The sequence below is a fragment of the Drosophila subobscura genome, chromosome A (genome assembly GCF_008121235.1).
Source record: "Drosophila subobscura isolate 14011-0131.10 chromosome A, UCBerk_Dsub_1.0, whole genome shotgun sequence".
Taxonomy (NCBI): Eukaryota; Metazoa; Arthropoda; class Insecta; order Diptera; family Drosophilidae; genus Drosophila; species Drosophila subobscura.
Genome location: NC_048530.1, coordinates 5,529,193 through 5,552,093, shown reverse-complemented (window position 1 = coordinate 5,552,093; position 22,901 = coordinate 5,529,193). Strand labels below are relative to the sequence as shown.

At 48.2% G+C, this 22,901-nt stretch overlaps 6 protein-coding genes and 1 long non-coding RNA gene across 9 annotated transcripts; 3 read left to right on the top strand and 4 right to left on the bottom strand.

Annotated features, from left to right (window-relative positions):
- Positions 1 to 344: 344 nt before the first annotated feature.
- On the bottom strand, positions 345 to 19,179 carry LOC117897734 (glucose-6-phosphate 1-dehydrogenase). 2 transcript variants are annotated; one of them, XM_034806772.1, is made up of 6 exons: positions 18,788 to 19,179; positions 16,021 to 16,133; positions 15,806 to 15,952; positions 15,522 to 15,739; positions 14,403 to 15,459; positions 345 to 628 (listed from the first exon to the last, which is right to left on the bottom strand). In XM_034806772.1, exons 1-6 carry the CDS (start codon positions 18,804 to 18,806, stop codon positions 581 to 583), a joined length of 1,602 nt encoding a protein of 533 aa, XP_034662663.1. In that variant the 5' UTR covers positions 18,807 to 19,179; the 3' UTR covers positions 345 to 580. The 2 variants fall into 2 exon arrangements, with proteins under 2 accessions (XP_034662663.1, XP_034662671.1); XM_034806780.1 differs by lacking the exon at positions 345 to 628 and having other exon boundaries at positions 14,117 to 15,459.
- On the bottom strand, positions 1,036 to 4,414 carry LOC117897727 (ubiquilin-1). The gene is made up of 3 exons (XM_034806757.1): positions 4,132 to 4,414; positions 2,221 to 3,733; positions 1,036 to 2,143 (listed from the first exon to the last, which is right to left on the bottom strand). The coding sequence occupies exons 1-3, from the start codon at positions 4,225 to 4,227 to the stop codon at positions 2,067 to 2,069; spliced, it is 1,686 nt and encodes a 561-aa protein (XP_034662648.1). The 5' UTR covers positions 4,228 to 4,414; the 3' UTR covers positions 1,036 to 2,066.
- Positions 4,714 to 10,585, top strand: LOC117897701 (cytokine receptor). Its single transcript, XM_034806726.1, has 3 exons — positions 4,714 to 6,338; positions 7,678 to 8,744; positions 8,826 to 10,585. The coding sequence occupies exons 1-3, from the start codon at positions 5,179 to 5,181 to the stop codon at positions 10,553 to 10,555; spliced, it is 3,957 nt and encodes a 1,318-aa protein (XP_034662617.1). The 5' UTR covers positions 4,714 to 5,178; the 3' UTR covers positions 10,556 to 10,585.
- Positions 11,778 to 14,074, top strand: LOC117897711 (cytokine receptor). 2 transcript variants are annotated; one of them, XM_034806746.1, is made up of 2 exons: positions 11,778 to 12,898; positions 12,974 to 14,074. In XM_034806746.1, exons 1-2 carry the CDS (start codon positions 11,793 to 11,795, stop codon positions 14,007 to 14,009), a joined length of 2,142 nt encoding a protein of 713 aa, XP_034662637.1. In that variant the 5' UTR covers positions 11,778 to 11,792; the 3' UTR covers positions 14,010 to 14,074. The 2 variants fall into 2 exon arrangements, with proteins under 2 accessions (XP_034662637.1, XP_034662628.1); XM_034806737.1 differs by having other exon boundaries at positions 12,965 to 14,074.
- On the top strand, positions 17,633 to 18,807 carry LOC117897766. The gene is made up of 3 exons (XR_004649104.1): positions 17,633 to 17,749; positions 17,811 to 18,526; positions 18,618 to 18,807. It is a non-coding gene; the product is annotated as an uncharacterized LOC117897766 (long non-coding RNA).
- Positions 19,180 to 19,568: 389 nt separating the features above from the next.
- LOC117897748 (RNA polymerase II subunit A C-terminal domain phosphatase SSU72) lies at positions 19,569 to 21,110 on the bottom strand. Its single transcript, XM_034806791.1, has 3 exons — positions 20,798 to 21,110; positions 20,479 to 20,737; positions 19,569 to 20,415 (listed from the first exon to the last, which is right to left on the bottom strand). Exons 1-3 carry the CDS (start codon positions 21,022 to 21,024, stop codon positions 20,314 to 20,316), a joined length of 588 nt encoding a protein of 195 aa, XP_034662682.1. The 5' UTR covers positions 21,025 to 21,110; the 3' UTR covers positions 19,569 to 20,313.
- Positions 21,111 to 22,118: 1,008 nt separating this feature from the next.
- Positions 22,119 to 22,741, bottom strand: LOC117897757 (cytochrome c oxidase assembly factor 6 homolog). The gene is made up of 2 exons (XM_034806803.1): positions 22,727 to 22,741; positions 22,119 to 22,665 (listed from the first exon to the last, which is right to left on the bottom strand). Exon 2 carries the CDS (start codon positions 22,502 to 22,504, stop codon positions 22,226 to 22,228), a length of 279 nt encoding a protein of 92 aa, XP_034662694.1. The 5' UTR covers positions 22,505 to 22,665; positions 22,727 to 22,741; the 3' UTR covers positions 22,119 to 22,225.
- Between the last annotated feature and the right edge of the window lie 160 nt (positions 22,742 to 22,901).

The following is a 22,901-nucleotide window of genomic DNA, read 5'->3' as shown; positions in this document are numbered from 1 at the left end:
TCGACGGCAGCGCCAGGCTCAAGTGCGACGGGCAGCAGCAGCACCACCACCACTGCAGCTCCAGCTCCAGTAACGTTCGGAATTGGAGAGAAGAGAGCGGCATCACCGGCAGCACCAGCCTCCCGACGGTGGTGGCTGGCAACTCTGTTTTTCTGTCGGATGGATGGGTGATTGCCGCTTTGGGCACTTGCAGCATGGCTCGGAATATTCCGTCCAGTCCAGGCGCTTTTATGGCCGTGAAAGAATCGATGGCCCAATGAACTCTCCTATAGGTTATAGTATCCGTAGGGGGTTGTTGTACCTCAATGGCTAGGTCCTGATGCTGATAAAAATGCAAATAGAGATTCCCATTTCTTGGTCTAATCTAAACCAAAGCAGCTTTATTATCGTTTTAAAACATGTGACCATTTACATAATATTACTTAGTTTCATTTATCCTTCTCGTTAAACAAATAAACGTATATAGCTCCGTCTTTCATTTTGTCACACCATCATCTCCCTCCCTGCGCCAACACCACCAACCTCGCCGTCACTTCACTGTCCAGGCGCTGGACAGGCCCTCCCCCAACCTGCGGGTAGACTAGCCGCTTTGGCCCGCTCTCTCTCTCTCATCTGTTGATGGAGTGGCGGCGAGTGGCGATATTTTGTAATAGTTAAAGTACTTACAGATTATACAAATAGACTTTATAGTTTATATATAAACATAAAGGGGGGAAAAACAAACAAAAAAAAGTGAATATAGCTGTGATCGAAAAGCAGTGGAAATGAGGAGAAACCAAGGAAATATGTGTGGTGCCACACACACACACACACACACCAGTACAGTACATAATCTCCCGTACTTTCGCTCTTCCTTACTCTCACCCTCACCCGATCACCCGTAGTGTGACCGAACGCAAACAGAAAGAGTCCGTTAGTTACAGTTACAGTTACAAACGAAATATGTTGGCTAATAATATTAAAGATTAATACATTTTGTTGTCGTTTTGGTTTTTCTTTTTCTTTCTTACTTTTTTGTTTTTCGTGTGTTTGCTTTGTTTGTTTTACTAAAGAATTTCAAATTGGTTGTTGTTGTTTTTTTTGTTTTGTTTTACGTCTTTTTGTTAACACCATTGGAATATTGTGTGTGATAGATATGAACCATACATATTTATATATGTATACAGGCAATACATACGCTTATATATCTACCAAAATGTGAGGGAGGAAATGTACACAGAGAGGAGGAAGGAACAACAGGCTGGACCGGGTCGTATGGCAGGGGGGGTGTAGTGGGGACAAATAAAATATATATATGTATATCTATATAGTTTGTATAACTACCATACATCATGTGGATGGGCGACATGCTCGTCTCTCCACTCCATACGGATTCTAACTGTGGTCTTTCCACTTTTGTTTTTTGTGCACAAAATGCACGTGAAATGTTTTTTGTGTGTTTGTGTGTTTGTGTGTCCACTTCCAAATATTAAGTGTTTCGAAACAAAAAAAAAACTACGCATCCTCCCACTTCCGGCACTTTGGTATGGGGATGTCTCTCTCTCTCTCTATATATATACAACTATATATACGTATATATCTCTGTCTTATATTGTTCACCCTTCCCCCTGTTACGCACTCTTCGTAGCCCAGAATTATCTTTTTTGTTTGTTTGTTTGGATTGAAGGTAATTTCTACCAGTCAGGTGGTGGAGTGTATGAAAATGCTAACCGAATTTAGCTAATCCAGTGGCTTATATATGTATGTAGTTAGTATTATTGTGGATTTTATGTGTTTTCCAGTCTGTTTATGTGTCTGTGTGTCCCTGTTTCCTTCTCCCTCTTTGGGCTCTTCTTCTAGCTCTTTTTATACATTCCTCACACTCTATCTCTCTCGCTCGTGCTCCTGTTCTTGCTCTCCCTCTCACATAGTTTCCGTCTCCGGGGCGGCTGGCTATAGGTGTCTAGGTATAGTTGTAGTGCGTAGATATATAGACAGGTTGTATACAATGTTGAAGGTTGCTTTTGTTGTTGTTGTTCTTTTTGTTGTGTTTTTCTTTGTTGTTGTTGGGATGTGGTTTAGCGATGTTAACTCAGAGACAGCTGATTCACAGCCAGTAGACGCTCCACCGCCGCATTAATGTCCCCAAAAGTGGCAATCAGAGCTGTTTAAACACACAAAAAGGAATGGTTGAATTATAAGAATGGTTACAAGAATGTTTATGCTTCGATTGCTTCTTACCCTGCAAGTTGGCCTCGCGGTTGCCAAAACCCATGGCCGCTAGCTGCTCCAGCTGCGATTGATAGCGCACCTCTGGTGGCTGCGAGGCGTCCGCATTGGTGGACATGCCGTTCAGCATGCGCGTCATGAAATCGTTGAAGAGCTGGGCATTGGGGCCGCCGCCCGGTGCGAGAGCGGGAGCTGGTGCATTAACGCTGTTGTTGCCAGCATTTGGTACGCTGCTGTTGTTCGTGTTGGTGGGGGCAGTGCGGCTGTTGAGGCCACCATCGCCGCTGGCCGGGTCTGTGTTGATGCCGGGTGGTGGCGGCGGAATGCCCATGGTGCCGACCAGTCCGGGGGCGGCACTGCGCAGCTGCTCCATGCCCTGCTGGATCTGTAGAATGGCATTCATGGCATCTGGATTGGTCAGCATATTCATCACCTCGGGATTCTGCATCTGTGCCATGAACTGGGGCATCATCTGGCGCACCTGCTCCTGCAGGGCGGGATTGTTTGAGAGCAGGGGACTGCTGCTTAGGAGGCGCGACGCCATGTCCGGATCCTGCGACATCGAGTCCATCATGGAGCGTGTGTACGGCGCATTCAGTAGGTTCTGCATCATGGTCGGGTTGTCAGCCATCTGTTGGAGGAGGCTCCGCATGGCCGGCGTATTGAGTACGTTGTTCGGGGGCTGGTCCCCAGTGCGATTCGCCTGGCCGGTGGGACCATTTGTAGAGGAGTTGGTGCCGTTGCCGGTGGCTGTTCCGCCGCCGCTGCCGCCCCAAGGATTGGGCAGTGGATTGCGGTTCTCGGTACCCTGCTGGGGATTGACGCCAGCCACTCCGCCGCCGCTGCCACCGCCGCCGCCCTCGACGAGCCCAGCAAAGGGATTGCGCCCGAATGACTCTGTGGCGGCATTCATCATGGGCTCCTGGATATCACGATAGATACGCTGCAAGGCACTGTAGCCGCCTGGCACCGACTCCAGATTGGACATGGCCCGGTCGTGCGAGCGCATCAGCTCCTGCAGCATAGATGGGTTGCGTGCCAGCTCCATGGTCTGGCGCAACAGATCGGGATTGTTGAGCATGTGCGTAATCTCGGGATTGCGCTGCATCAGGTCCTGCATCTGCGGATTCGAGGTAATCAATTGGCGCATGGTGTCCGGATTGTTCATCATCTGCTGGACTAAAGGATTGTCCATCAGGGAGCGCAGCATGTCCCCGTTGTTGAGCAGCTCGTTCTGCATGCGGGCCTGCAGATCCATAAAGGTGTTTGATCCTGCACCAAGAGCCTCCATGCCGGCCAAGCCACCAAACTGGTTCAGGCCGAAGGGCGTCTGACGCACATCGGCGGGCGCACGGGCCGGTGCTTCGTTGTTGCGCGTCACCGACTTTATCACCAGATGCACCGTCAGCTGGTCCTTGATGTTGTGCATCTTGAGCGTGTCAGTGTCCTTCATGATTTTACCAGCAAAAATCAGCACCAATTGCTCCGGTTCGGCCTCAAACTTTTGTGCAACGAGAACCTTGAACTGAAAAACACGAAAGAACAAGAGATATAGAATTAGGACGCTGCTGAAGATCTACCAGAAGATCTCTTCGAGGAGATTCTCAAGGTCTGGGACAGGCCTTGGACAAACACTTGCGATAACAGAGCAGCAGCTCGAGCTGCTTTACATGCACACGCACTCGCTGTCGAACAAACACACACGCACACACACATACAAGCAAACACTCGAAGGGGAAGCAAAAAGACATTTCATTTGCACTTTGCCACCCTTTTTTTTCGTCGTTTCGAGTCACTTTGAAAAAATGCACTGTACTTTGGGTTAAATTGTGGTGGCATGGCGGTGGCGTGAGGGTAGCGTACATAGCTATCCACCGATTCACATGCTCGGTTGGGTCACAAGGTGTCGTGTCGTTTACTCACATCTTTTATTCCAGAATCTTCATCAACCTCAACAGTTTTCTTGTCCTTTGGCGTTTTTACAACCACGTTGATACGTTTACTGCCGCCTTCCGCCATTTCGCTTGTGTGGTAAGCTAATTGTTAGCGTTTTTATTGTGTACTGGCGCTGAGTTATATTGCGAAATTAGATTCTAGTAGTGACTACCAATTTCAGACGCTGTGAAAATTTTATACGTGTTTTCAAAGTAAATTATTTTCCATTTGATGAAAAGTAATTCGTCACTTTCTTACACAGGCAAACACACACACACACAGTCTCACTGAAATGTCATTCATACACGCCAGGGCTGTCGATACTGTATCGACTGTGTATCGATACATCGATATCATGAAACTATTTATGTTTTTCGACACGAATATTTTTTTAAGCGGTTTATTTAAGCTGTGCTTGGTAGACGAACAAATAATTGAATCATTGAAGTCCCATTTAATTGATTTCCACATCGCATTTAGGAATAATTTCTTTAGGTATGTACAGTGTGACCGTTGACACCTGAGTGTTGTTTTTACTTGCTTATCGCGTATCGATTCTCGATATGCAAGTGCCTACCAGGCCAAAAAAAAAACGACAGCAAACGAGCAGGGGAGAGATCTTTGTGTACCGTTTTTTTCGTAACCAGTGCAACAAACAATAATTTAGAGTGTAGCCTATATTGGAGAAATTAACTCATAACTGGTTCAATCGTGCAAGTAGATAATCGGTTGAGCAGATTGGTGGAAAGGCCAAATCGAAATGCCATAAAGGCCTTTCCAGGAATTCTCATCACATAAACGTTTCCGAGAACCACACACCAATACAAAGCCAACAAGTGCCCCTACCAGTGCCAGAAAGGTGTGTGTGAGAGGAGGGCCACTCGCTTCGCGCGCGCGTGTGTGTGTGAGTGTGAGTGTCAGTGCCTGTGTCGCGGTGTCGGTGTCAGTGCTGGTGCGCTAGTGTTTGTGGGTTGTTGGCCCATTCCAAACAAAAACCCGAATCGCTGCTTATAGCAGGGGAAATCCATCTACCAAATGCACTCGAGTCGGTCCATTATGCAGCAGGTCCTCGAACTGCTGGCCCTGCTCGCGGCCGTCTGCTGCCAGCAGGCGGTTGCCACTGTGGAGCCTGGCTGGCTCTATCCCGACAAGGTCGAGCAGTTAATCGGCGCCGACTTCAACATCAGCTGCACCATCAACGAGACCTACTTCCGGGAGGCAAACACTGCCGAATCGTGCACGGTGGACCAGCTGTACTTCAAGAGCAAGCTGCAAGAGTACCGCACATCGCCGGACATCCGCATTGTGAACAACACGACAATCCTCTTCAGCGCTCGCGATGCCGTAGAGCAGGAGGATGAGTACCGGTGCATGTGCGGCATTTACGTGATTAACACATCGAAGGTGTACGTGGGCAAGCGGCCCCTGCTGATCAAGGACTTTAGCTGCGTGGGCTACGACTTCAACTACATGCTGTGCAACTTCACGAAGCCGCAGAACAAGATCATCACCAAGTACAATGTCAGCTTCACCGTCAGCCAGAAGGACGCGCGCTACTCGTACCCAGTGGACTGTAACTTTGATGCCGCTCCGGTGGTCACCTGCAACATCACCGACGATCCCTACCAGAAGTTCACCAAGCTGTACTACTTCCACCTGGATATCAGGAACAGCCTGGGCCAGGAGAAACAGATCATCGAGGTGAATCATTTCGAGCGGACAATACCGTCGCGTCCCGGCCAGAACCTGACTGTGGTGAATCGCACCGAGAGCTCCATCTGCCTGTCCTGGGAGATGCCACGGCGCACTAACTATCCACGCGGCCTCACCTGGCAGGTGCTTGTGACGCCCGCCAACTTTGACCCCCTAAAGCGGAACAACTGGCGCAACAATTCTTCCTCCATCAAGGACACCCTGTGCCTCACCGAACTCCCCTTTGCCGGCTACGACTATACGCTGCGGCTGCGCGTGCGCGGCAACCAAAACAACACCATGTGGAGCGAGCCGCTGGTCTACAATTTTGTCACCGGGCCAGAGCGACCCCGTCGCCCACCCCGCGTCACCGATGGCAGCTTCTACGTCTACTCGTCCGAGACAATGATGCGCTTCTACTGGGAGCCCCTTGCACCGCACGAGCTAAATGGTGATGGCTTCAAGTACATTATCAGCGAGTATCGTGTGAATGGAAGCCTCGTGTAAGTACATACTATCATGAATCATGCATAAATCAATCAAATTGTCACCCTTATCTGATTAGATCGTAGCCTTAAGGGGCTGGGCAGGGCAGGGGAGGGGTTTCGCGATTCCACAATTTATTACAAAAGTGAATAGTCGGCCAGAAAAACAAAAGAAACACCTTCATCAGAGGCTAGAGGTCCATACATGCTACATGCGATTGTACATATGGTGGTGGTACAAGTACAGCAATTCTAGAGAAAATGTTTATTTTTAAAATTTCGTTGAAAGTGCTACACACAGAGATACACACACACTTGTTCGGCATGAACGATACAGGCAGGCACACACACACACACACACTCAATGGTGATGGTAAACGCGAAAAAAACACGTTCATTTATGGGAAAGAAGAGCGAGCGGTGCGAGGAGGCGGCATAGTAAAGAGTGGGTGAAGGAGAATATGGAGTGAAGACAAGAGATGCTTTTCTGTTGTTGTTGTGTTTCTTAACAGGAATGCCTCAAAACAGAAATAGGAGGAAACAAATCATCAGAATTCCACACAACTCTTGTACATATGTATGTACATACATGCCAGTATATTTGTTTGTTTACACAGAAATTGTTGAAGAGCTTTTATTGCTTCAGTGCCATTTTTCGCGGTATCTCTCTCCGGTTCGGTTCAGCTTACACTTGATTTTCTGGAAGTCGGGGAGGGAGCGGTCGCAAAAAAAGATACAGATGCGGGAAGGCACCAGAAACAGATAGCGTCGTCGCGTCGTATGGTAGTGAGTGCCATTTCATATCGATACGAGTTCGTAGTAAATGTCGCTATCATCATCATAGCGCCATTGATGAATGCTAATTAATATACATTGCGAGGCTTGGCGGCGGCGACGGCGACGGCCTCCTCCTCGTGTTGTGCGTGTGCCGATTCGTGGAACGTGTGGGGCTGCACTGCTGGTGGCTGGCTGGCTGGCATCAAAGTTGAAGATTTTTCCAACGAATCCAATGTTCCTGGAATTCTCATTTCAAAACAAGCCAACATACAAAGTTGCCTTGTGCCAGAGGCAAAGATTTCAAAGAAGACATATTTAAGAAGGTGCCCTAGTCCTTGGCCCAGGCTTAGGACTAGGATTGGTAATAAATCCGTTTTGGGTTTAAAAAGGGTTCTTCAACATGCTGTACTCTTATCAAGAAACCGTGATCAAAGGGGGAAGCGAATTTGTTGCTATCGATAGCTATCGATGCAGCTATAGGACATTTCCAGTGTGGGTAAACGTCGTTGTAGAAGGAGGAGGGAATACAAAGAGAATTTAAATTGGAATTAATGCTAATGACTCTCAACTTTCTTTCTAGCGATCCTTCGGTGATTAAAGTGGAATCAAATTCAGCGCTAATTGAGCACTGGAACAATAATGCCTACCACGACATCCTCATACGGAGCAGCAACAGCGTGAATGCCTCGGTGAACGCCACCCGAATGTCGATCGGCCCCATCAGCAATGCGGACATCAACGAACGCGTGCCCAAGAACATCCGGAGCGTGTATCATCCGAACAACAAGAGCTACACGGTCAGCTGGGAGTCGCCACTGGATGTGTTCGAGCTGACGAACTACACCGTGTTCTGGTGCGTGGCAAAGCCGGCCCTACAGTCCGAATGCGAAGGTCCCATACACTTCGAGAAGGTGGACAGTAGACAGCGGCAATTCACGACGACACCGGACCAGCCGGCGTCCCTTCACATGGCGGTGTCGGCCAACTATCGCCGCCACAACACTGGCATGCGGTGGCTGATCTGCAGCAGCGACAAGAAGGACGATCTGGCCAAGATGGAGCCAACCATCGATGCGTCGAGCAACTCAACCCTGACGGTCAAATGGAGCACAGAGCGCGTCTGCCCTGTAATTCTAACCGGCTACAATCTCACCTACTGCCAGAGATCGGCCGGCAAGCCGGACAACTGCACGACGGAGGCGATCGAGGATCGGGATGCCAAGCAGTATGTGATCCGCGATCTAGTGCCCTACACCGACTACAGCGTCAAGATGCTGATGAAGTCCGAAACCCGAGCCAGCAAATACAGCGACGAGCTGATCAAGCGCACCGGAGAGGCGGCACCCAGCCAGCCGCGTGAACTGCAGCTGCACAACGTCAGCAATTCGAGTGCCCAACTGGCCTGGAAGCCGCCACTGAAGGCAAACGGCGTGGTGCGTGCCTACGAGGGCATCTTTCGGCACGACAACACAACGGACTACTTCAAGCTGCCGGCCTCGGCCGACGAGCTGGTGGACAAGGAGAAGCTCATCTCCTTCGAGCTGGGCAACCTCACCGCCTTCACCGACTACGAGGTGAGCATCCGGGCGAGAACATTGTACCAATCGGAGCCCAGCAATGTCATCAGCTTTCGCACGTCCATTGGAGGTGAGTACAGAAAGACGAGGACTGGATTCTGCAGTTGCTTTAACCGAGTTCTTCGTGTTGCTTTTCTTTTCCTTTTCGCAGTTCCTTCGCCGCCCGCGTTGCAGGTGACAAATAACAAGGATCAGAGCTCCAGACTGGACTGGAGGCCGCCGAGTCAGCCAGCCGGACTTGTCGACTACTACGAGATCTCGCTGCGTGACAATAATGACAGCTGCCTGGTCAGCTACATACTCTCCGGGCAGAATCGTTCGTATGTGATGGCCACACCGCCCTGCACCAGCCACAATCCCCTGCAGCTGGCGGTGCGTGCCATCAATGTGGAGCAGCTGCCACACACGGGGCGCAGAGAACGGGCAGCTGTGTCGTGGGAGTCCGCCAAGAGCTGCGAGATGCACCTGGACGGACTCGGGGAGGAGGAGCGTATCGCCTTTGAGACATACAGCGGCAATGCCAACGGCTATCGCCTGCACAGATCCGAGTGGGGAACGTACGGATACATTTGCACGCCGGACATGCACAGCTTGAAGGCCATGTACCAGACGTTCGAGGCATCGCTGGCCATCCTGGTGCTGGGCCTCATCTCCTATATGGTGTACAAGAAGTTCCGAAAGATGTCGGACATTGATCTGGTGCTGCCGCAGGGCATTATGGAGACGCTGAAGAAACCAATGGACATGGGCGGCCTGGGACTGGGCATGGGCCCCGACATGGCCTCCAGCGGGGGCATCATCTGTACACGGGTCGACGATTCGCCGCAGTATACGCCCCAAGATATGCCGCACGACTTCAGCAGCTTCCGCAGCGAGAGCTCCAAGCTGCTGCTGCGCAACACTTCCAGCAGTGGCGGATGCACGGATCCAGATGATCGCTACGATGACCAGCCGGAGATAGTGGGCATGAATCCCATGAGTGCCTTGAACAGCAACAGCAACAGCAGCACCGCCCCACCCACCAGCTATGTGTCCATGCGCCACGGACTACTCGTGCAGAATGGCAGGGAGAGCGAGAGTGACAGGGATAGGGAGCGGGAGCGGGAGCTGCAGGAGCTGCAGGCGAATCATCATCACTCGAGTGGCTACATCAAGCCCACACAAATGAAGAGTTGGCCATCGTCCAATGCCAATACCTTGCCAGGTGCCAATGTTCCTAATTCCGCAGCCGCAGCACCAGCTGGCGCTGTGTCCACGCAGCCAATGTCCGTGCCGCTGTCCATGGCCCGGATGCCCCTGAATGGGTATGTACCGGTGAACGTTCTGAAATCCCGGCCACAGATGGACCCAACGCCCGATGCGGCCGCCTTCTTTGCGCCCGAACATCTGCTCAATGCGGAGAACTCAATGCAGGGGGCGTCCGACTTGCACAAGTTGCAGCCCCTGAATGGAGCATCAGCCACAGGCGCAGGCACAGCCACAGCTGCTCCACCGCCTTATATGCCTGCCATGAGCGTGGCATCAGCAGCGCCGCCCAAGCTGAATGTCGACACTGGCTATACGACCATGGAGCAGCTGCAGCGCACCGGCATGATGAAGCCACAGGGCTTTCTGCCTGCTGTAAATCCAACAGCAGCGACGGCCAAGCTGAGCGTTGACACTGGCTATACGACCATGGAGCAGTTGCAGCGTACCGGAATGATGAAGCCACAGGCGTTACCACAGTCCACACATCCGAGCGGAGGAGGAGGAGGAATGGGGGGAGTAGCTGCTGGCGCTGGGACTGGGGCTGCGACGGGCCCGCGAGTTCAGCCGCAGATCAATGGCTACGTGACGCCACAGGATCTGAATGCGCTGGCCCACAACAGGCACGCTCTCTAGGCAGATGGAACTTGCGCGAAAAGAGAGAGATAGAGAGAGAGCGAGAGCGAGAGAGAGAATAGAGAATAGAAAGCTGATCGTTGCATGGAAATGCAAGCAATAACAACTTTAGTCCACACTCACGATATCGGCATCCATCCATTGATCCATTGATCCATCCATCCATCCATTTATCCATCTTTTCATCCATTTATAAAATAGTTCAGATCATACCCCTCCTACCCCCCCTCCCGCATCGAGCACATCGATGCACACGGCAGACTATTGTCGGGCAGCTTTGTATAGTAATAATGCCACACTCATCCCAAAATTGGAGCACGAAGAACACGACAATGTTTCTTTATAATTTATTTTTCTTTAATTTTGTTCTTTTGCGATGCGCGAGCGAGCGTGTGAGGCACAACAAGTATTTTTAATGCTGTAGTATTTTTTTATATTGTATTTGTACACTTACCTACTTAGCTCTTAACCCGCGTCAAGCTGATCCAGAATATATATGATATATATTTTAAACTAAATATACAACAACGAAAACTATAATTTTAAACACAAACAGCCGCAACATATGGCAGCCCTGCGTCTTCATTCCGTTGCGTTACGTTTTGCGATAGTTGAGAGAGAGCGAGCGAGATCCAACTATCGATAAGTGTTCCTCAGTTCTGCGAATGCCGTTAAACCACGAGCACCTATTTACATTTTGTCATTGCTGCTATCTCCATCTTCCTCCGTTTGCAGCAAAATTAGCAAAGTTTAATGACATATTAATCACGGCACAAATTGCTTAGCTTTTGCGTGTGCGTTGTATTTATCGAGCAAAATGGTAGGTGAAAAATCAACTAAATCAACTTTATTTTCATATCATACAAAGAGCTGTCGTATGTTGCCCCTATCGATGTTGATTTAATTTATCGGCATATCGAAAAACCGTTTTTATCTGAGCGCGAATCAATGATGAGGTTCAATGGAACAGGCACTTAAAAAAAAAAAATATATGAAATATGGAATTTCCTGGGAACTGACCCCTCCACAGTAATTCCCAGTATTTCCCCACACACAAACACAGAGTTTGGATGAAAAGGCGGCAAGGCTATAACATTTCGTGCTGATAACATTCAATGCGCTGATTCCACTTGAGCCGGTCAGCAGCATCCACAGCATCCGCGTGCGCCCTTATCGCAAGTGAGTAACGGGAAAAAACGAAACAATAAGCACAAAACAAAAGCAAAAGCGTCATAAAATGCGTTGGACTTGGCTGACATACTTGGCGGTGTTCACCCTAAGCTTTTGCCACCAGAAGACTCTGGCCTCTCTCACAGTGTCGCAGAAGGAAATACGCGCCGGCGACTCGTACAATGTCACCTGCCGCTGGGACAACGCGTCGGTGAGCCCTGAGAATATTAAGATCGAGGTGGCAAGGCGACGCCACGGCATCGGCAGCCGAAATGCGACGGCCACAACAGTCGTGGATAGCGTGGCAAATGCAACAGTTGGCCAATGGCACTACGAATGCTTGTGGAATGGGCGGACACTCGCGTGGCTGCAGGTTCCGGTGGGGGCGCGACTGCAGGTGGAAGACTTTGAGTGCCGCATCAATCTCTATGACGCCACCATGACGACCAATTGCAGCTTCAGCAAGCCGAATGGCGGCCATCTGGACGCGATTGATGCCTCGTTTTATCTGCGGGTAAACGGACTGCCGCCAGTGCAGTGCACGGACTATCCGCATAATGCCACCAGGATGCTGTGCAGCATTGATCCGGGCGTGATGCCAAAGACAAGGTTTGAGCCGAGCCACAACTACACGCTGATCATGAGCGACCAAGTGGGCAATCAGACGCAACATTTCAGTCGCACACAGGCCCAAGAGCGCGTCCTCGACTGGCCCAACAAGGAGCAGCCGCTCGTTCGGTCGGGCAACTATCATTGCTTGACTTGGCAAAAGTCCCTGTGGTCGGAGTACTACTACCAGAACGGATCGATTGACTGGCATGTGCGTGTGATTCCCCTGAACGCGGCCATACCAGAGACCGAAAGTCCCCCCTACGAGGTGCGCTACTGCGGCACAACCTGTGAGCAATTTTGCCTGCATACGCCGCCCCATCCGAACCAGCAGTTTGAGCTGCGGCTGCGACGCCGCTTCAACCTGTCGGAGGCGCCGTGGAGTGAGACGATAAAGCGTCAGTTGTTGGTGCCCCAAGCTATACCCAGCAGGCCGCCGCGACTCCTGCCGAATGGCTTCTTTCTCGATCCCAGGTCCCGGGGACTGTACATCTTCTGGGAGCCGCTGCTGTCGTTGGAGCACAACGCTCCCAATCTCACCTACAGCCTCACAGCCAGCGACGGGTAAGCTTTTCGTCTGGGCTATTTTTGCGCCTGGCCATCCATTGCTCATTCGCTTCATTCGAACAGCTTCGCGAGAAAGCAGGCGAGTCCCATTGGCCGGAACTTTGCCGTCTTTCCCCAGTGGGACGACTCCAGGGACTCGACCATATCCGTGTACAGTGAAAACTCCGAGGGAAGGTCGCTGAATGGCAGCGATCTGTATGTGCCCATAATGGACGGTGGCGAGGATCGACAGCCGCAGGCCCTCAAGTACGACAAGACAAGCCACACCCTGAGCTGGAAGGCGCCAGAGATGAGCTCCGGCCTGCTGCACTACACCGTCTACTGGTGCTCCCCCGTCAATGATACACAAAAGATTTGTGACGATTCGCAGGCCATGCAACTGCTGCAGCTGGAGGATGCTGCCCGGCAGGAGCATCGCTTCGGTAGATCCATGGAGCTGATCAATTTGGGCGTGGCGGCCACTTATCGCGACAAAGCGGACAGCGGCGGCATGACGTGGCTGAGGGTGGGACTGCCCACAGAGGCTGACCCAGGCAGGAGCCGGTATCTGGAGGGCATTGTTGCCCTGATCGTGCTCTGCCTCATCTTCATCTCGTACCGAAAACTTCACAGATGTTCGGGCATTGGCATTGAGTTCCCCAATGGCGTCTGCCCAATGGCAGATGGTGATGATGGTACAGCAGACCCCAAAGACACAACCCAAGAGACGAGTTCGGGGATACAACTGGTGGTAATGAAACAACCCAAAGAGCACACCAAAGCGTTTGGCAAGCCGTTGCCAGTGACTGGCACTGTTAAACCTTGGATTGCCCTTGCAGGCACACTGCCTGCCGCTGTGGTGAAAGCTGAGACAAGCCAGATGACAGATGTAAGTGGGAGAACGGACACGATAGATGATGACATCACACCCATTCATATGGAGATTGAGACTGATACAGACATAAGGGCAGCAACCACAGATGGCTACGTCCTCATGCCATCCACAATACCACAAAGGGAGAGGGAGAGGGAGAGTGGAAACGCTGGTGTGCAGGGATATATGCAACTTGGGTTTAATAATTTAGAGACCATGGCCAATGGCTATATGAAGGCTCCATCTTTCCGATAGGGATAGCTGGGACCCGCTGCAGGCGTTTGGGTGAATGAATCACTTGCAGCCGATCGCAGGAATCGATTGAGTCATGGGCCAAGCCCTCTGTTTGTTTTTTTTTCCCCGTTTTCTTGTATATTATTTATAAAACAAACAAAAAGTTGCATGTGCTCCTACAGACCATAAGAAAAATTAAAAAATAACCAAAGAATGCATATACATAAGAGAGAACTATGTACAGCATAGTGTATACTCGTTGTATATAATAGTACTACATACATATGTATTAGTAAGTAAATAAGAGAGAGAGAGAGAGAGAGAGTGTGTGTGTCTTCAAATGATAATTAATTAATGAAAAAGATTCTACCATAAACGACGACGAGCCGCTCAGTGATTGGTGCCGGATGTGCCCTTGCTGCCGTGCCATTTGTATGATCCCGAGTACTGGAAATTATTCTCCTCGCACTTACGATCCGCCAGCTTGGGGCCACGCGATCCGTACTGGTAGGAGAGCGGCCGTATGTGATCCTTTTCGATGCGATGCAGAATCGGTGTAAAGATGCGCCACGCCTCGCGCAGCTCGTCGGAGCGGACAAAGTGCATTTGGGAGCCACAGAAGACATCGAGTATGAGCCGCTCGTAGGCATCCGGCAGATAGGAGTCCTTGTAGCGATGCTCGTACGTCAGATCCAGCTCCGTTTCCTCAATGTCGAACGTGATGCCGGGACTCTTGGTCATCATTTTGAAGTAGAGCGCCTCGCCCGGCTGGACGCGTATGACCAGCTCGTTGCGCTTGGTGTTACCCTCAAAGATGTCGCCGGGCACGTCCTGATACTGGATGCGCACCTCCGCCTTGCGTTCGTTCAGCGCCTTGCCGCATCGCAGTATAAAGGGTACGCCCTGCCAGCGCTCGTTGTTGATCTTCAGCACGCCCAGAGCGTAGGTGGGCGTGCTCGAGTCCTTGTTGACTGTGGGATCGTCCAGATAGCCGGTGCGCTCGTCCTCGGTCTTGCCCTGCGGATTGCCCACATACTGTCCCAGCACCATGTCGTCCAGCTGCAGGGCCTCTATGCTCTTGAGCACCTTCACCTTCTCGTCTCGTATATCGTCCGGATGGCAGCTGACCGGCTTCTCCATGGCCACCAGTGAGAGAATCTGCAGCAGATGATTCTGCATTACGTCGCGTATGATGCCGAACTCATCGAAGTAGCCGCCGCGTCCCTGTGTGCCGAATGGCTCCTTGAATGTGATCAGCACCGAGGCAATGTTCTCGCGATTCCACGTGGAGCTGAGGATCTTGTTGCCGAAGCGAATGGTCATCAGGTTCTGCACCATCTCCTTGCCCAAATAGTGATCGATGCGGTAGAGCTGCTCCTCGTCAAAGAGCCGCGCCAGATGGTCGCTCAGCGCCTTCGATGAGACATCGTCCCGTCCGAATGGTTTCTCCACAATCACACGGTTCCAGCCGCTATGCGAAGAGCCATTTGAATTATCAATTGAATTTCTCATTAATATAATCGATCCACCTACCAGACAGACATGCAGATTTGCTTAATGTTGACGGTCACCTCCTCAAAGACGCTGGGCGGCAGGGCCAGGTAGAAGATGCGATTCGCCTTGTTCTTGTTCTCCATCAGCTCCAGCTGCTGGTTGAGCAGCTCGAATCCTGTCCGCCCATCGTAGCTGCCAGCCACATACTCATTGAGGGCCCAGAACTCCTCATATTTGGTTTGCTCGTGCGCCTGCACCTGTTCTCAATAGATAAAGCGTGAGAATGGATCTGAAGACTTCTTTGTGTTCGCTGCGACACTCACCTTCATGTACTGCTTGCAGTTCTCCTTGAGCTTTGCTATCGACAGCTTGGAGCGTGCATATCCACAGAATTTGGTTGGCTTGGGCAGCAGATCATCTCGGTACAGCCACCACAGGGTCGGGTAGATCTTCTTCTTGGCCAGATCGCCCTGCAAAATAAAAGCACAACAAATGGTAATCAATTAACTCAAACAATGCATTCCAATTCAATGCTTACCGAAGCGCCAAAGATCACAAATGTGTGCGGAATCTTGCCATCAAAGTGGGTGCCCTCGCACACCATGCTGGGAGACTTGAGCGACTTGATGATGAGATCCAGAGCGGTATGATCTGCAGTCATTTAATGGACAAAAGGTATATAGTCAATTTTGGTTTCACTTGAAGGACAGATTAAAGGGCGAGAGGGATCACAGCCAAAGCTCAGCTTGGTTGAACGCCAAGGCGTGTCGAATGGGTGGGTCAGCAGCAGTCATGTGTATGCCGAATGGCTTTAAGGTCTTTATATTTTCAAATCGAATCAGTTATATCCAGTTCAGAGTGTAGTACAAGCACGAAAGGTATTGAACGATAGCCCTAAAACTATTTCAACAACAGAGTAATAAATGGAACACAATAGTCCCATCAAGGATACATTTTTTACAAGTAATATTTAAAACATTTAGGAATGTAATTTAGAATTATAATGATAGTCCTGATAATTTCAAATCAAATATCAATGAAAAGCACATCACATTCCTCCACTGATTCGCTGTATAAATTGTCAATAATCGAAAGGACACACGACAGGCTGATCACTGATTAATGTACATATTCTAAAATATTTGGAATTTCCATGTTCTTTAGTCATTTAATAATGCGCAATTTATTTATATTTAAAACTGTTTTGTGTTAAATTAACTTCTGCTGGAATTGAATTGGTTTTAGCAATAAAGTTATTTAAATTATATTTCAGTTCGTATTATTAGTTATTTTTCAATCCAATTGAAAGCATTTTATCGGTACAGAATAACTATTTGTGGAAATTTGTGAAAATTCTATCCCAAACATCATGTGAATAAATTCTCCAACGGTAGATGGAATGGAATTTTCGCAGGTTTTTGGGGATCGCACAGGGTAAGCGAGAAATCGCATATTTGAACATACTTAAAGAAGGAGTAGAGTCCTTTTTCCCCCAATTTTAGTGAGATAACTGAATATTCCGTTTATAGTGCTTGCCAGAGTGAGAGAACTGGGACAGCGTTGAAGACTCACCGAGTGCCCGGAGCGGAGTGGAGTGAATACTTCTTGCCTTGGATGTGCTATGACCTTATTTATGGAAGGTAAGTGGCAGTCATGGACTGACTGGTGTCTGTGTCCACCACAATGGGAAATTGATAAGCACTCGATTAGACTCCCCGGGCCCTTGTCTAATCGAGAATGACTCCACAGGTTATCCGTTTGAGGGCCCGGAACGGGACTCGGGCGCAACTAGAGGTCACCCGGACTCGCTTGTCGAAGATCAACCGGAGATCGGTGCGGTGCGGTACGGTGTAAGTTGCGCGTCTCGTACGAAGTATCTTCCGATACGGTTGCAAACAAACAAATAACCGACTGCCACTTACTTTTGCATTACTTGACTTTGAAAAGGTATACAGAGACAGAGACGTCGCCAATGGCAGCGGCAGTGCCGTCAAGAGCCACAGCAGTACGAGAAAAAGGGGCGCAAAGTGCACAAAGTACATATGTAGTATGTACATACATACATACCAGTTACATCAGAAGAGCGTGACACGAACTGTTCCGCCAAATCGACAATATATGTACATACATGCATACAAATGTAAGCCACATTGATCGGCCCAGCTTGGCTGAGACCCATTCAGTGCGCATCACTAGCTTAGGGGCCGCAGAAGCGGCCAGAACGTGCTACAACAGTTAGAAAATTCTGCGTGGAGTGGCATCCAAGTGTAAGTCTCCGAACAAGCTTAGATCTTTCCTTCTCTGATCAGTTATAATCTACGAAAGCAGAAGGATGTCGACCAAGTAACGGAATAAAGTAACAATGACATTGCCCCACAACATTATCAGATCTCTGATTGGATCAGAGGGCGGGCTATGAATCAGAAGTATGAGTTGACGTATATTTTTGTTAGTACACGTGTACATACATACATACATGCATAATGGATTGTAAATCACCTTTGGTTGACCGATAAATCGTGAATCTAACTTTCAATCTTCATTGGAAACGTATCCGAAAGCAAAGTCGCGAATTTGACATTGACACAGACTATAGGAGGAAGAGGGGAAAAAGAGAAGGAGAGGATGAGGGAGCGGGAGAAGGAGAACAAGGTAAAATGGACATGAGATAATTTGTGAATAAATTAAAACATGTTTTTCGAAAGGCTTTTTGTAAGACCCCCGCACACACACGCACAAGTAGCACGCATACGAGTATGCATGTGTGTGTGCTAATTATTTGCGTGCACATGTTTCAATGTCATTACCACAGAAGAGAGCAAAAGAGAGTGGATTTTAACAGAAGAGAGTGGAGTAGTAGAACCAAAAAGAGAGTGAAGCTAAGTATGCGAGCGGGCAAAGAGAGTGCAGCTGCATTAGACCTCTGGGGGGGGCTTCTTTACACTTTTAATTCGAAAGGTTATTGCCAGGGAGGGGGGGCTTTTCTAATCTTGAGAGTGACTGAGTGTCCGTGCCCCAGCAGCAGCTACAGCTCGACGTCATTGGTAGATAATTGAAGAACCAGAGCCACCGGGAAGCCAGAGCAGCACCGCTTCGTTTTCTTGTGATAAGACAACCGTCCGTTATATTTTGTAGGTGACCCTAGAGGCAAAAGAACACACATTTGAAGGGCGCGCGCGCACGACTTCAGCCAACCGTCCCATCCATTCACCTGATGTGCGATCATTCACTTCACAGTGATCGCATTAAGTATGCGCACGCATGCAACCACACACCACGTACCGCGCACACTGTCTTGCACTTACCCTCTTTAAGCGTTGCCATCTTTAATTCGCTGTGCCGTTAACAGGTAATCAAACAACAAAACAAAACAAACAAAAATTGCGTACTAAACACAAGCGGGCTTTGATTCACTTTTTTGTGTTGTTTATTTGGCTATAAAAATGCTTAAGGTTTCGGGATTGGATTGGTTATTGTTCAAACAATCAACACTTGCTTAAAATCCCCTAAAACAATGCCAAGAAATTGCGGCGTTATGGCAGAGTTTTTTAATCGAGTTTTTGGTTTTTGTTTGTTGTGAAAACGATGCGTAATGTTTTGTGTTTGGATTAACTTTATTTTTGTGCGCGGAGCGGAGCCCTGAGAAAGTAATGGAGCCAAGCGCGCGATCGTACCCTGACTGCGCCAGGTCGAGCGCACAAAGCGTTCATGAAGCGTCGGCGGCAGTGCCCATGGCAGCGCAACAACAACCAAACAGCTTTGTAAACTGGCAAACCAGTGATCGGCACCAGGAGCGGATCCAACTAACGTGGCGAGGGGCGTATTAAAATGCTGTTATCTTGGTTTTGATTTACCGTTGATTTTGCTTACCTTCTTTTTGATAGCATTTAAGAGCAAAAACAGAATGTGGTTGGTTTTTATAATAATTTATTACGTGTACAGCTTTTTTTAATAATTTTATTATTTTGCCTTGATTGTTTCCGCCCAGTGTACCCACTGCGGGTCTGGGGCTTCGGCGATTGTTTGAAACTAACAGCCAGTCTACAATGGTCTACTGCCACACTGATTCGATTAGGTGACTAACTCTTAATTTGTTGTTAATTTCTTTAAATAAGAAAGCTATGGTCCCCCCACCCTTGAGGGCTGAATGCGCTCCTGGTCTCCTCGGCCAGTTGCCGGTTCTCTGTTGTGCATACTCATACACAAGCATTCATGGTACGAGAATCGTAAGAAGGGATGTGTATGGGTGAGTGTATGCATGTTGAGTGTCCGATGTATTTGTGTAGAAAAGGGGGAGCCAGATCGTTACCCAGCCAGAGCTGCCAGGTGGGGAACATCGGCAAAAAATGATACATACAAGATAAAAGTAGCTATAATTGTTGAAGTACCAGGAACGGTACTCCTTATATGTTTTAAAAAGTGAGTCGGACGCTCACACAAGCAAACACATTGACATAAACGTAAAGTTTACAAGCAGATAACCCTAGAGATGTTACTTGTAATACACACATGTGGATGCATCTATGGGAGCGAATCGCATGCTTGATGAGAGTGCGGCTTAAAAAAACTAACAACGGTGTCAAATGATGCATGGGGGAGGGGAGGCTGTCTGTTTGTCTTTCTCTGTGTGTGTATGTGTGTATCGTATCTGTCAAATTGTTGTCTAAATAATCTAAAGCTCATTCTATGTACAATTCTTATGGCTCCCGTTATTAAAGTTGGTATGCTGCTGCTCCCTCATTCCCGTTCTCACGAAAGGACTGTAGTATCTGTAGCTAAAGCGCAGGTGATGGATAGGAAAAATACAAGTACCATTGATGAATGTCGGTCGTCAGTAAAAGAGAACCGAGTGCAGGATCACTCGGTTGCGACGCTCTTCAAATTCCTGTATCATTTCATCAATATCATTATCGAGATCGTTTGATTTGGCCAGCTGAAAGTGAAGTGTTTCAGATTAATAAATGCTTCAGGCTCGTGTCAATTATCATATTCATACTAAATTAATCATATCTGTTATCAGAAATGCCCCCATCAATGCATCCTCGGCATTGTCCACCACGTCTACGTTCAGCACGTGAACGGGTCGATTGTAGACTGAATCCATGGATTCCATGTGCAGCACCACCAAGTCGTAGACACGCTCCTCCACGGTAACAATAATATCAAACTTTTCTTTGGTTTCCTGAAATCTTTCCGGGGCCCTCTTGAGTCGGCGATTGCGGTCCAGCATGTGCAGCAGACCGTTTTGTGTGTAGCTGCAGGGCGAGAAGCAAATGAAATGTAGTCAATGTAACCAAATTGTGCATTCAACTTACAACTCCTTGTCCTTAGACTCCAGGTCGCGGTGTATGTCCTCGTAGCTGGTGCCGAACTCGTAAACATTCGGCTTATCAAAGGCCATGCCGGGCAGCTTGACGCGCTCGCCGGTGCCGTAGGACCTCACGTTGAAACCCTTCTTGGCCAGAAAATTGTGCGCCTCCATGGAGCGATTCATGTTGGAGGAACAGACCACAGCCACAGACAGCTTGCCATTATCAGTCATGATGTCTCGTCTCTCTTTGGCAGTGCAATTTCAACAAAAAATAAATTTTTTTTTGTATTTAATCGCTACAGCGAACAGTGTGACCGCGGAATTATCTATAAAATGCACGGTCAGACCCTCAAAAATATACCACAATGTATCTTCTCATTTTAAAAATATACCGTAAATATACTGTAGTCTTAAATCAAACTCCTCGATTTTGATGTTCTATTTGATATTACTATGTAGCTTGCGAGCACTTTTAATATTGAAACAATAATTTAATACGATTGAAGAATCTACTTGGCTTATTATAAATACTCCTTTTTATTGGATTGTATACCTTATGACCTTATATGTTACATATTTATATATGAATTTTGTAGTCAAATTACCCCTTCAGGAAGCAAGGAAGCTTTCACGCTGCAAAATTGATGTCGAAAACATGTAAAAACGTCACACCAAATTTTAAAGCTGCAAGGTAAATTACAATTTCAATCTTCGATGATGCATTTTGAGACAAAATAATGATTTTTATTGGTTGAAATCAACTTTAAAATGCGGATAAGATCAGCAATTAGTCTCCCGGATTAATTTTTGAGATCGATCTAAGAATTTATTTCTTTTCTTATATTATAAAACATCTGTCTCTAAAAGTTGCAGAACAACCGATAGTTTGACATCTTCGGATTTCAAAATATAGCTAGATGCGCGCTCTGTCGATCGTCAGGGAAATTCTCTCCTGTGTCTAAACCGTCAGGGAATTTGTGGTGAATCCAGTGTGACCGCGGAACTATCGATGAAATATGTTTAAAAATAATTCGTAGACCATTTTTCTTGATGCTCATATTATAGTTAATATTGCCAGATAGCTAGAGCTCTTAACACAAAAACTATAATTTTATCCGATTAAGAAAGAATTCTTAACCAGATTGGCTTTTGGCATTTTTAGGACATTTCAACTCGTGTCAAAGGTAATGGGTGTGCACACACTGCCGCTGCCGTTTTGCTTTAGATTTAAAAAATGTAATTTAAAGTTGCTTAAATTTGTTGACTCGGGTACTTATATATGCAACTATTTGAGCAATCCCGCATAGATTGATCCATGGTAGAAGTAGATTGTTATTTGTTTTAATTTATACTATACTATAACGATACAAAAACATAGCGTAACAACCGACCGTCCGACTGACTCAGACCCGACCAACACCGGTGCCGGCTTTTATTTCGCTGGCTTCTCGCCATTGGAACGCTCATCCAGTGGATCGTAGCCGCTTGCCATCTTTTCCTTGAACTGCTCGTATGTGCGTTTGCGGTCAAAGTGTTTCACCCACTGGCCGGGGCAGGACGACTCAAAGGCTTTGCGCAAATCTTTGCAAGCGTTGGGCACCTTTTCGCCGCTCGTGGAGCTGTGCTTAGGCGCGTTTGAGTCCAAGCACTTCCAGTAATCGTCACGCGTGTTCCAGCACTTTGTTCGCTCTGCCTTGTCCGGGAAACCCATGGTAGAAATGCTTTTTTTGTGGATCTGCGGTGGGTTTTGCGCTGTTCTCGTAGTTATGCGACTCCCTCTATATTTTATAAGCTGTGGGTTGAGCGGCGACAGTTTAAGTTCCGAGCAAAGACTACTGCGGTTTGGGGTGCCGAAACAACTTAGTTACACAGCTAAAAAGGAATCATTAACATTAATATTCAATTTTAAGAAAAAATCACCGCAGAAACCAACCTCAACCTCAAAATTACAAAACAAAAACATCTGTGCTAGGGCTGGAAAGACATCGCAAGTGACTCGCCTATCGATGTCATGGATGTCTGATATCGTAGAGTAGAGTCAGCAGGGAACACTGGCACTACGCGCCCAATATGAATGTTTTCTCGTGAAGAATTATGATGGCATTTAT

Excerpts from the sequence above, each read along its gene's own strand:
- LOC117897727 (XM_034806757.1), bottom strand. The coding sequence starts at position 4,227 with ATGGCGGAAGGCGGCAGTAAACGTATCAACGTGGTTGTAAAAACGCCA. Across the intron at positions 3,734-4,131 it reads AAGATTCTGGAATAAAAGAT|TTCAAGGTTCTCGTTGCACA; the intron begins GTGAGTAAACGA and ends CGTGTTTTTCAG. Across the intron at positions 2,144-2,220 it reads CCGCGAGGCCAACTTGCAGG|CTCTGATTGCCACTTTTGGG; the intron begins GTAAGAAGCAAT and ends GTGTTTAAACAG.
- LOC117897757 (XM_034806803.1), bottom strand. The coding sequence starts at position 22,504 with ATGGGTTTCCCGGACAAGGCAGAGCGAACAAAGTGCTGGAACACGCGT.
- LOC117897734 (XM_034806772.1), bottom strand. Across the intron at positions 15,953-16,020 it reads TTGTGATCTTTGGCGCTTCG|GGCGATCTGGCCAAGAAGAA; the intron begins GTAAGCATTGAA and ends TTTATTTTGCAG. Across the intron at positions 15,740-15,805 it reads ACTGCAAGCAGTACATGAAG|GTGCAGGCGCACGAGCAAAC; the intron begins GTGAGTGTCGCA and ends TATTGAGAACAG.
- LOC117897711 (XM_034806737.1), top strand. The coding sequence starts at position 11,793 with ATGCGTTGGACTTGGCTGACATACTTGGCGGTGTTCACCCTAAGCTTT. Across the intron at positions 12,899-12,964 it reads AGCCTCACAGCCAGCGACGG|CTTCGCGAGAAAGCAGGCGA; the intron begins GTAAGCTTTTCG and ends TCATTCGAACAG.
- LOC117897701 (XM_034806726.1), top strand. The coding sequence starts at position 5,179 with ATGCACTCGAGTCGGTCCATTATGCAGCAGGTCCTCGAACTGCTGGCC. Across the intron at positions 6,339-7,677 it reads CGTGTGAATGGAAGCCTCGT|CGATCCTTCGGTGATTAAAG; the intron begins GTAAGTACATAC and ends CTTTCTTTCTAG. Across the intron at positions 8,745-8,825 it reads CTTTCGCACGTCCATTGGAG|TTCCTTCGCCGCCCGCGTTG; the intron begins GTGAGTACAGAA and ends TCCTTTTCGCAG.
- LOC117897748 (XM_034806791.1), bottom strand. The coding sequence starts at position 21,024 with ATGACTGATAATGGCAAGCTGTCTGTGGCTGTGGTCTGTTCCTCCAAC. Across the intron at positions 20,738-20,797 it reads GAGTCTAAGGACAAGGAGTT|CTACACACAAAACGGTCTGC; the intron begins GTAAGTTGAATG and ends CTCGCCCTGCAG. Across the intron at positions 20,416-20,478 it reads TAACAGATATGATTAATTTA|CTGGCCAAATCAAACGATCT; the intron begins GTATGAATATGA and ends CTTCACTTTCAG.